Genomic DNA, 11,665 nt, shown 5'->3' on the forward strand with positions numbered 1-11,665 from the left:
CTGTAAGATCTAATATTTTTATCTCTTTTTATTTTTTTTTAGACATAAAACTTTTCTTTGAAATTTCTATTTTTTTAAACTAAATATTCTTTTAAATTGTAAAATACTTATTTAATTGTATTTAATTGCGTGTTAATTAATCAAATTCATAGTTACAACACTCTTGTATTGCAATTGTTAATTTTGATTTTAATATGCCTTTGTTTGAATAAAATGGAATTTCTAACCTATTAGCACATGTATGTGCTGTTGGCATCATAGAATCAGGGTTATCATAATGAATAGAGGCAATAGTAAATGGTAATGGAGTTCCATGGCTACTTTTTAATTGAACAAATCCACCAATAGGTGCTCTAGAAGAACCAGTAACAAATTGAATAAATTTTCCTTTTAAAGAATTTTCCATTTCATTAATAATTTCCCATAACCATATAATTTGAAGTGATTCTTTTGTATATCCATCAAGTACAACATTTCTTTTAAGGTCTTCAATATCAAAATTATTTCCACAAATAATTCTATCCAATTCTTTTTCATCAAATAATTGAATGGTTGATTCATCAATAAGAGAATAAAACCCTTTTTTAATCCATTTTATTTGTTTTTCTATTCTTGTATTAAATTTATATTGAAGAAGTAAATCAAGATATTCTTTTTTATTTTCTTGAGTAACAAGAATATTTCCTCCATTTGTTTTTAGTTCAACTTCATGAATTTTATTATTAATTCTTTCTGTTTCTGTAAATGTTAACCCCCATTCAGTAACATCTTCTAAAAACAAATTATCTATTTGTTGACTCATTTCTTTATCAAACATTTTGATATCTTTTAATTCATTTCTTTTACTTAACAATAATCTTAATACAAATAATGCTAAATGAAAATCACTTGTAAATCCATCATAAATCATTTTTGCAAGACATTTTCCAACAAATATAAATTGATTTTTCTTAAAACATTGATAATTTGGAACAATATAATTATTTTCTATAATAAATAAATCTTCTATTCCATTACTTAGTTCTTGAACAAGAAGACTATAACATTCTTTCAATAATCCTCCATTATCATTTCCTTGTTCATGTTTAAATTCTATTTTAAATAATCTATCCCATTTTTCTGAATGTTTTATTTGTTTAAATAAAGAGTTAAATACATTATTTCTATCAATAATAATTTTCATAAAATGGTTATAAACCTTATGTTTTCCAATTTCTTTTATTAAGTCTTGGTACTTCATTTCAAATGGAAGAAATTCTCTATGATTACTAAGAAATATTAAAGAGCTACTTAATGCAAATCTATTTAATCTTAATTCTTTTTCAATAAACCATTTCATTTCTATTACAATATCTTTAACTATTTCATTATACTCTTCTTTTATAACATAACTAAGTAATAATAACACAACTCGACACACTAATTCGTTATGATATTTTTTAACATAATTCAAAAGATTTGAATAATTTTCAATAATTACATACTCTTCTTCCATTTCTTTTTCTTCTTTTTTTTCTATTTGTTGAGGCTCTTCTTCTTCCATCAAAATATCTTGAGTTAATTGATTTACCTTTTCTTGAATAAGTGATGGAGAGACATTATTTTTTGAAATATCTTCTAAAAGTGTTTGTAGTTCCTTTATTTGATTTAGTGGTTGTGTTGTTATAGTATCATGTTGAGACACTTCGGAATTGTTTTGATGATCATTTTCTTCATTAAATTGTATTTCATCATTATCATCATTACTTCCGTCATTATATTCTCTTATAATATGATATTGTGGATCAATTCTTTGGCGTATTTCATTGATACCTAATTCTCCAAAAGTTCGTGGTAATTGCAAATATTCTCCATCACCAAGAATATATTCTTGTGGTGGTAAAATTCCAAATTCTAAATTTCTTAATGGTAATCTTTGATTTACTAATCTAACAAGAAATGGTGATGTACTTCGTTCTGTTTCTTCATGTTCGTTTAATGTAGAAGGAACTAGTGTTAATAACATATAATACAAGTCTAGTAAATAGTCTTGATTTAACTCTTTTTCATGTAAAACTTGTATATTTTTCTTTAAACATTTATCAATAAGACTTTGTGTTTTTGATTCAAAATGAAGTTGGTTAGAGTGTGGTTTATTTCGATAATACCTTCCAAAGATAGATAATAATTTTAATATGTATTTTTCTTTATTAATTTTAATTTCCTCTATTTCTAATTTTTGAGGTAAATATACAATTGCATTGAGAATTATTGAATTTTTCATGTTAGCTTCAATCATCATACATAAATTATCAATTATCATTTCCTTAATTTCTGAAGATATTTCTGAACCTTTTTGTTGATTAACATTATTGAATAATTGCCAATATCTAATCATTTTTTCATCAACTTTACTTTGAAGAATTTCAATAAATAAATCATTGACAATATATTTCATAAAATTATTATATACAACATTGAAGTTAATTTGTGAATTACAGAATAATGAATTAATCTTCTGTAATATAATTTTACGTTCATCTTCTGTACAAATAAAATATATACTCAATGCCTTTTTGATGTTAAATTCAGGTACAGTCTTTGAACCAGAACTTATCCATGTGTTTTTGAGTGTATTTGAGTTCAATTCTAATTTATTTATCCTTCTTTGTTTAAATTCTTCACATGGGAATTTTCTTATATCATGTGATAATTGAATACCTCTTCTATCTTCACTCCTTCGTATTCTTGGAATATTATGCTCTTGATAATAATTCATTACTGCTTCTATTCTATATTCTTCAGGTAATTGCATCAATGTTTCACTATCAAATCCTTGAGGAATAGGAACTACGCCTAACCCAGGAATATCAATTACTTGAACATTTTCTTCTTCTGTTTCTTCTTCCTTTTTATCTTCTTGATGATCTATTTTTATATTCATTCCTGTAAATTTATTCATGAAACTAATAATTGTATTACATCCATCTTTCATCTCTTGTTCTGTTAGAATTTCTTGATACATAATCATTAATGATTTCATTTCTTTCATTTTATCAATCTTATTTTTCTCACTATATTTGATAAATCGTTTTACAATATCTTTAATTTCTTCATTAACCTTAAGAACATGTATAAGTTCTTTTAACTCTTTTATTTCACTACTTTCTTCTTCCATTTTTTCTTCTTTATTTGAAATTTTATCATGTTCTTGTGATGTATCTTTAACTTGGTCACTAATAATTTTAATAGCTTTTCTAATTTTATTTAAACAATCTTCCTTCCATTTAATATTCCAATTCCCTTCTAACATCCCTTTTGTTCTTTTAGTTATAAAACTTTCTTGACATAATTGATAAAATAAAATATCATCAGTATCATTCTTTATTTCCATTGATTTTCCTTTCAATGTTAAGTAAATATATTGGTTAAATATATCGTTATTTTTATCCATAGGTTCATTACATTGTTTTCTAGGTTCTTCAAATAAACAAATGTTTTCTTTATTCTGATATAATCCAAAATGTAAAATATCAGACATATCAAGTGCAGAAATATTACTTCTATGAAATAACATTTTAATAATACTTCCTTCCTCAGTATTGATATCAATAAATCCTTCTTTGTAAATAGTAGAAAGCATTAAAACATCTTGTTTGTTTAATGAATTACGAAGTATAATTTGAAGAATTTTTTGTTGGTATTTACGGAATAATGATACTGTATTATTATTAATAAGTTTCATTATTAGTCGAACTACATTCATTTCTTCATTATATTCTGTAGCATCTAATCTTTTAACTAAACACTGAATCAACATTGAAATTAAATCAAGATTATCAAGATAAATATCATATTTTTCATTTTCATCTTGATGGAAATTAAGTATTCCAATACTATGTATTTGCAATGGAAATTGAATGAAATCAGCTATTTGACACAACATTAATGCACTAGTTAAACTAATCTCCAAAGTATTTTTTGATAAAAGGATTTCTTTTAATATATCTTTATTACATAATTCAATCATTGGTCGATATAATTGAATATGAATAAGAGAAACTCTATCAATAAGAGAAATTAAAGTCTCTTCACATCCTTTAATAATAAGATTACTACCTTTAAATACCTTAACAAAAGAGGCTTTTGCTGTAAAATGTTTATTCTCATTGAACAGTGTTAAATCGATATCATCATAAATATACCCTACTACAGGAAGTAATTTACGTTTAATTGAACAACTTTTTTCGAATTCTTGAATTAAAATATCTTTTATTTCTTTTGGTGTATGATCGATTAATGGATGACCCAAGAAAGAATCAATTTCATTTAAACCAACGAATATCCCTTGGTTAAATAGCTGTGAAATTATTTTAAATGATACTACTTCAGGAAGAAGAAAATTAATAATAGTTTGTTTAAAAGTATTATCACAATTGAAATGTTCAATAAAAGAAGGAATTGATTTAAGAATATAATGATATATTAATTTATCTTTATTACTTTTGAGTGGTGGTATTTTATTCCACAATAAAGAAATAATTTTTCTTTGATGTTTATAGTACCATTCTCTATCTCGTTTTCTAAGTGGAGTTTCTTTTTGTTGAAGAAAGAATAATAAATATAATAATCCATTTCGAATTGTTTTCTTTTTCATAAATTCTTTAATAAACATATCTTCTGGAAATCCTCCAATAGTTTCAGTCATTAAATCAATAATACAATTAATTTTTTGTAAAGTATTATCTGTTTCCTTATCAATAGAATTATCAAATATTCTAGTGATTATATGTGTATTATTACTAGCTACATAATTAATTAAATCAAAAGTAATATCAAGTATCTTCATAATTTCTTCTTTTTCAATAAAATTGTTTTGATTTCTTTTTGATGAGTTAGCATAAATAAGATTAAAATGAAGTAATATTTGACATAAACTATCAAGTGAATATTCCTGTTTTTCTTTTAATTCTTCCTGTGTTATTTGAACAGTAGTTTCTAAATTATTAAAACTGAAATATTTATTATATCTATGAATAAAATTTGGAATACATTGTATTGGAATATATTTCTTTAAAATAGAATCAAAACAAATTCTATAATCATTATTTCTACCTATTTGTTTTTTATTCATTACTTTTTGAATAGCAAACCATTTATATCCATCTCTTTTAATTGAGTCATTAATTTCTTCAAAGTCAATTTCATTATTAAATGGTTCTTTTTGTTTATATTTATAGTCAAACTTAATAAAATTAATTGATAAATCCGATTTAATAGAATCAACCATGTCTTGCAGATAATTATTAAAAGAACATGTAAATATTGTTATATTTATATATTCATTAATCATCATCTTAATGAATGCTAAACAAAAGTGTTGTTTCATATACTTTATCAATTTAGAAAATGTTGGTTTTACTTGATCAGCATCAAATAATTCTGTATATTGAATAATACAATCAAATAAGATAAATAAACAAGTAATAACAGCATTGTCATGTGTTTGATCTATTACATCATTAATTATTTGAACTAATTCATCAAATTGTGGTCTAAATAATGAATTCATTCCAGTCTTACATTTAAACTGAAATATAATTGGAATAAATTTAATACAAAAACCTCTTTTGGATAAATTAGATTTTAAAATACTAATAACATACTCAGAGTCTGTTGGTTTAAAACTATTCATACGTAATAATTTATCAATAAGAGTAACTTGTAAATCAAATTTAACAGATTCTGAAATATCAATAATATGTTTAATCTGTTCAATTACTTCATCAGATGAAGAATTAAACAATGAAAGAGAGACAATGTCATTTCTTAAATGAATATCAATTTGATCACATTGATATAAAAATAAAGATAACTCAACTAAACATGGAGGATTTCTATTTAATAAATGAGACAAACAACAATGAATAAAGAATATTACTTCTTTATTCAATTGTTGTTTTAATGATAAATTAAGATAATATTTTGTTATATCTACTAACATACTCAAAATAAATTCATTAGAAAAGTTATTTGAAATAAGTTGTAAAGAATCATCTCTATACTCTTCATCTTTCATCATTTCTTGTAATAATTCAATATTACTTAAATTTTTTGCTGCTTGAATAATATGAAGAAGATGTTCACAATTTTCATGAGAGTATTTCATATATTTTAATTGAGCTCCAAGTAAACTATCCTTATTACATATTGAACAATAAACTCTTTTTATATATTCTAAATAAGTTTCACCATCATTTACTTCATTACAACAATTTTCATTTATATCATTTAATACTATATAATCTGGGAACATTGAAATTATTGAAGAAACAATTTCAGGATATTGACAATAACAAAGTTGTTTTACTTTGGGAGATAATTTAATATAAGAAAGATGTCCAATATTTTTGAGGTATAACAAACATTCATTAATATTAGTTCTTTCTGTTTTATCAATTTCACAAACAATAAAATGCCCAATCAAATGAATATTTATTCGTTTCATTAAATAATTATTAATATTATCTAAGCATTTTTTAAAAGAACCCTCATTTGGTATTGAACATTCATTGATAGACATTATACTTGACTTTTTCCACAATGACGTTTCATTGCTTTCTTCATTTCTCTCTTTAACTTCTTTCATTAATTGAGTTTTATAGTTTTTCCTTAAAACTGCTTAAACTATCTTGAATTTTATTATTTTTATAATTTTTTAAATATTGAATTAACCAATTAACATTGTCAAATTCAACTTAAATTAGAAAATGAAATCTTCAGCATTATTACCAGTTGACTTCTTTGGTGTATCATCTTGTTTTGTTTCTTCATAAACTTCTTCTTTAAAATCATCACCAAATGATGGAAGTTTATCTTCATCACTTTCTTGTTTTGGTGCTTCATTTGGTTGAGAATTAACTTGTTCTTCTGTAGGATGTTCAGAACCTCCAATGTTTTCTTGTTCTTCTGTAAGATGTTCAGATTCTCCAATATATAAATGAGAAACACTAGCAAGGTGTTCTAAATCAACAATGTTTACAGGTGGGATCATTCTAACATCTTGTTGATCTTTTTCACCACGATATAAATTAATTTCAGTAGCACAATTATATTTCATTCCTTCTTCATCAATGAAATCAAATGAAAGATAATAATTAACACTAAAAATATCAGCAATATTTGTTAATGTTGGAGTTAGTTGTAAATTTTTTAAGAAGAATCTAAGTGGAACAATATCTCCTTTTACTAATTGACCATCAACTAATTGAATATTCTTAAAGTTAGTTCTACTTTTTTCCATTAAAGGTCTTCCAATAGATTCAACACGAATAACATTCATTTCAACTCTACAAATTTTAACATGTAATAAACGAATAAATAAACTACCCATAACTACATCATTTAAAGCATAAGAATTCTTTGATAATTTTAAGTCTAATTGAATGATTTTTTCAATACCAAGTTCTTGATTAATTGGTTGAATAAGACTTGGAGTATGTGGAACAATTAATGCAAATTCTTTTTCTTGTGGATTAATATGTGATTTTGACATAATATGAACACTTAAGACATACTTTAATTTTAAGAATTTACCATTATATGATTCATATTGATTTAATGGTGCAAATTCAAAAGGATACATAACTTGTTGGTTTGTTAATGAATTTGGACCACATAAATCAACTGAAGTATCAACGATTGTTTGTGGTTTCATACCACTTTGGCATTCTAAATTATTAATTTCATTGTTTTTTTTTAATTTCATCTTCAATAAAAATTAAAACAAACCAAAGATTCCTTGTAAAACTAATTTGATACCGTTATGCATAATTGGTTTCTTAATATTTCCCATTTGAATATATACTTTTCCTTTTATTGATTCTTGTGGTGTAAATTGAACTAATTCAATAATACCATTTTTTCTTTCTACTTTAACTTTAGGTTTTAGATGATCATCATCAAATAAAATTTGAATCGTTGATTGTTTAGATGCAGAACCACCAAACAAGAATGACTATATCGTTATTCGTTTCACTCTCTCAATAATCTTCTTTATTGTACTATATTTTAAAAGGAGAACTACAAACCATTCTTTCTTTAATATTTTTCAGTTTCTTTTTGAAAAGTCTTCATTTTTTTAATTTTCTTTTTATTCTTTATCATCTCAGAATTTTCTTTTTCTTTTATTTTTATTATTTTTTATTATTTTGAATTATATAACAAAAAAATTTATTATTAATGAAAAAAAAATGTGTTATATGAATTAATTCTGTCCACGATTTAAACTATTTCCCCTTTTAAAAATTGTTCTTTTTCTTTCCATTTGAGGTGGAACAGATAATTTATCATCTCCATTTGGCTCTTTGTTTATTGTGTCTATTTGACTTGCTCTAGAAGATATAGCATCTTTTCTTTTTCTAACGTCAGTTTGTAGTTCAATAATTTCTTCTCTTGATTTTAAGATCCTTTGTTGATATCCTTCAATAATTTGATCAAAACTCTGAATAAGATTTCTAATACACTTGTCATCAGACTGATCAAGAACAACACCAAATACCTTGTTCTCTTGAATTCCAAGGCTTTGTCCAATTTTTCCTGTTGGATCAATTAAATAACTAAATTCTTCTATGAGTTGTGTATGTCCTCTTCTTTTAAAGAAGTCACAAAAACTTTTAAACTTCTCTAAATTAGATGAAGCAAATTTGTTAAAATTTTGGATAATAACCATTCCTGTTTCTTTTAGTAATGATGGTTTAATAAGAGTAGTTAATGGATGCTGTGGATTAACTTCATTTTTTGAAACTGAGTCTAATAAATTTGTTACAAAAGAGTATTTTCCAAGAGCATAATCTGTGATTGGTAACATATACTTTTCTTGGAATGGTGTAGATGATTGATTAACACAAGACTGTGTAATTTTTGTTACAATAATTAATGACCTAAGAGAGCTTGGTGATGGTTTAGTGAGCTTTGAAGAAAACTTTAATGGAGTTAATAACACTGGATTAATTAATCGGAGAAATACAAATGCTCCAACAATTTTTAATGCCTCTTCATCTCCATAACGTTCTTTAACAGCAAGTCTAACTTTGGTAAAAATATATGTTAGTTCAGGACAAAACTTCTTTGATAAAATTGTGACAGTATCAAATAATTTATTAACATAATTCACAACAATTTCAATATTCTTTTTGGCCTTCTCATCTCCAACTTTACTATTATCAATTTCAAGTGGTTCAGTATAACTATTAATTTCTTCTAATAAAGGATTAATATATTCAACCAATAAATCTTCTGTTAATCTTCTACACATAGCAGCAGTGACATATGTCACTCCTTTATTTGATCTGAATAATTGTGTTTCAGACACTATTTCTTGTCAATATTATTTTTTTATTAAGTGAACAAGTTAAATTATAACAAACATGTATATTCTACTTCTGTTTTTAGTTCATTTCCTAATATTTCACAAAGTATACCACGTTCATAAACAAGTTTAACAAAATTATCCCAAAACTCAGGACTATCGTCAGTGTATTCTCTTACAACTGTTTTAACAAAAAAATAATCGTATGTTTGACAAATCTAAATATAAGTATCATTATCTTCAGATGACATAAATGACAAACTCTCCATAAGGTTGATATTCTTCTAAAATCATCACGGGATAAATTATCACTCATTTTTTGTTAAATTATTAAGATCTTCTCTTATATTTTTTTTCATTTTTGGAAAAATAAATAACAAGAAAAATAATAACACAACTTATAAAAAAGACTTCAAAATTAGATTTCTTAATTCAAATTTTCATAATCGTTTTTGCTTGTGCATTTTCTATAAATGATAAATGCTAACAATACGATTGCAAGTATTAAAAGAATACCAACAATCACACTGACACAAATAATAGCAATAAGAGTCTTATCATTAATACCATCATTGTTTTCACTATCTGATGAATTATCTGAACTAGGTCCAACAGAAGAAGAATGGCTTGATGACCCTTCTGATGGTTCAATTGGTTTTTCTGATGATTCTTCTGATGGTTCAATGGGTTGAGGTTGACTAGAAGATTGTTCTGAAGATTGCTCTGATGGTTCAATTGGAGTATTATCAGCGACAAAAGTTATAGTAAAAATGGATGATGACTCTTCTGAAGGAATAACATCAGAGGCAAGAATAATTTTATACTCTCCATTAACTGTATATTCAACACCTTCTTCAACAAGAGAACAAGCATCTCCAATTTGAATATATTTTTGATTAGACAATCCGTTAGCTTTAGTATTAATAGCGACTTTACCTGTATTAATAGCTGTATAACCAACAATCACTTTCTTTCCTTCAAAACAAATGGAATCCTCAAGAATAGCTTCTGGTCTAAAAACAGCATTAATAACAGAAGGTACTGTTTCCACAACTTCAATTTTTTGGTACTCTGCATTAGTTTTAGCATAACTAAATTGAACAGAATGAATTCCAGCGTCAGCCTTGATAGTAACAAGTTCAGTACTATCTTGTTTTAAATCAATTGTTTGTTCAAGTTTTCCATCAACAGAAACTTCAACTTTCCAATTGACTCTTCCAATGAGTTGATAATAAACAGTATTGTCAGTTGTATAAGTATGAACAGGGAATGTCAATGGAATAAATTCTCCTCTAACAATAGTTGCATTCATTTCATTTTCTGAAACAAGCATTTTATCAGCAATAACAGTAATTTCTTCTGTGGTTGTTTCAGGAACAGAAACAAAGAAAATACGAGTTTTTCCTGTTTCAACAACAAATTCATAAGGTAATTGACTTACTTCTGACAATGAAGAACAGTCTGTTGTTTCAGCGATACTAACATCTCCATGACCTAAAGTGTGGAAAGTATATCCAACTGTTTCCTTTTCAGCACTAATTTGAACCCAAACACCTTTCTTTCCATCTAAGGTTGTTCTTTCATTAAGATCTTCAATATAAATGTTAGTTGACCCATTAATAATTTGTGGGTTCTTGCATATGTCAAACTCTGCAGCATTAATTAATGCAATGAAGAGAATATATAAAAAGAACATGGAATAAACTTTTTAAGATCTCTTTCTTTTCATTATGATTAGAACTTTCATTAATTTTCATATTTTTTATAGAAAAAATAAAAAGAAAACTTAATAAAAAACAAAAATAAATGAGCAAAGAAGAAACCATTAAAAGTGTCAAAGAATTAAGAAACAAAATGGGGATTGTTTGTTTTAATGAATATTTAATAATTTAAAACGAAAAGACACTAAATGAAAAGACAATAAATATTGACTTAGAGAAATGCTCTAAAGAAGAAAAAATACAATTTGAATTATTAAAAACTATTCTTCCAACTTTTCAGCCATATAAGTCATACTAATTGACTTTTAATATTATTAAAATTAATTAATTATTGCTTTAAAATAGAAGGTAAATAATATAGTAAAATAAACCTTAAAAATAAAGCAAATTAATTTTGCAGTATAATAATGGTTCGTTTTAATACTAATTAAAACGAGGGGATAACTGCAATTGATAAAAGTAAGATATTGATTTACTTAAATATCTGTATCAATACTATAAATTATAATAAAAATATTATAATAATCTAGTTATAATAAAAATAAGTATAAATTATAATACAAATATTATAATAATATAATTATAATATATTGAA

General features: G+C 24.8%; 4 protein-coding genes across 4 annotated transcripts; all 4 read right to left on the reverse strand.

The window, feature by feature from the left end:
* Nucleotides 1–136: 136 nt before the first annotated feature.
* ENU1_100650 (HECT-domain (ubiquitin-transferase) domain containing protein) lies at nt 137–6,628 on the reverse strand (the record flags this gene model as incomplete). The annotated part of the gene is made up of 2 exons (XM_008859293.1): nt 137–5,534; nt 5,646–6,628. The coding sequence occupies 2 exons, from the start codon at nt 6,626–6,628 to the stop codon at nt 137–139; spliced, it is 6,381 nt and encodes a 2,126-aa protein (XP_008857515.1).
* Nucleotides 6,629–6,742: 114 nt separating this feature from the next.
* On the reverse strand, nt 6,743–7,997 carry ENU1_100660 (vacuolar sorting protein 26, putative; the record flags this gene model as incomplete). Its single annotated transcript, XM_008859294.1, has 2 exons — nt 7,771–7,997; nt 6,743–7,710 (listed from the first exon to the last, which is right to left on the reverse strand). Exons 1-2 carry the CDS (start codon nt 7,832–7,834, stop codon nt 6,743–6,745), a joined length of 1,032 nt encoding a protein of 343 aa, XP_008857516.1. The 5' UTR covers nt 7,835–7,997.
* A 248-nt stretch (nt 7,998–8,245) lies between these two features.
* On the reverse strand, nt 8,246–9,665 carry ENU1_100670 (Ras GTPase-activating protein, putative; the record flags this gene model as incomplete). Its single annotated transcript, XM_008859295.1, has 3 exons — nt 8,246–9,351; nt 9,408–9,567; nt 9,612–9,665. The coding sequence occupies 3 exons, from the start codon at nt 9,663–9,665 to the stop codon at nt 8,246–8,248; spliced, it is 1,320 nt and encodes a 439-aa protein (XP_008857517.1).
* A 111-nt stretch (nt 9,666–9,776) lies between these two features.
* Nucleotides 9,777–11,045, reverse strand: ENU1_100680 (hypothetical protein; the record flags this gene model as incomplete). The annotated part of the gene is made up of 1 exon (XM_008859296.1): nt 9,777–11,045. One exon carries the CDS (start codon nt 11,043–11,045, stop codon nt 9,777–9,779), a length of 1,269 nt encoding a protein of 422 aa, XP_008857518.1.
* Nucleotides 11,046–11,665: the final 620 nt, after the last annotated feature.

This window comes from Entamoeba nuttalli, assembly GCF_000257125.1.
Source record: "Entamoeba nuttalli P19 unplaced genomic scaffold asmbl_4345, whole genome shotgun sequence".
Taxonomy (NCBI): Eukaryota; Evosea; order Mastigamoebida; family Endamoebidae; genus Entamoeba; species Entamoeba nuttalli.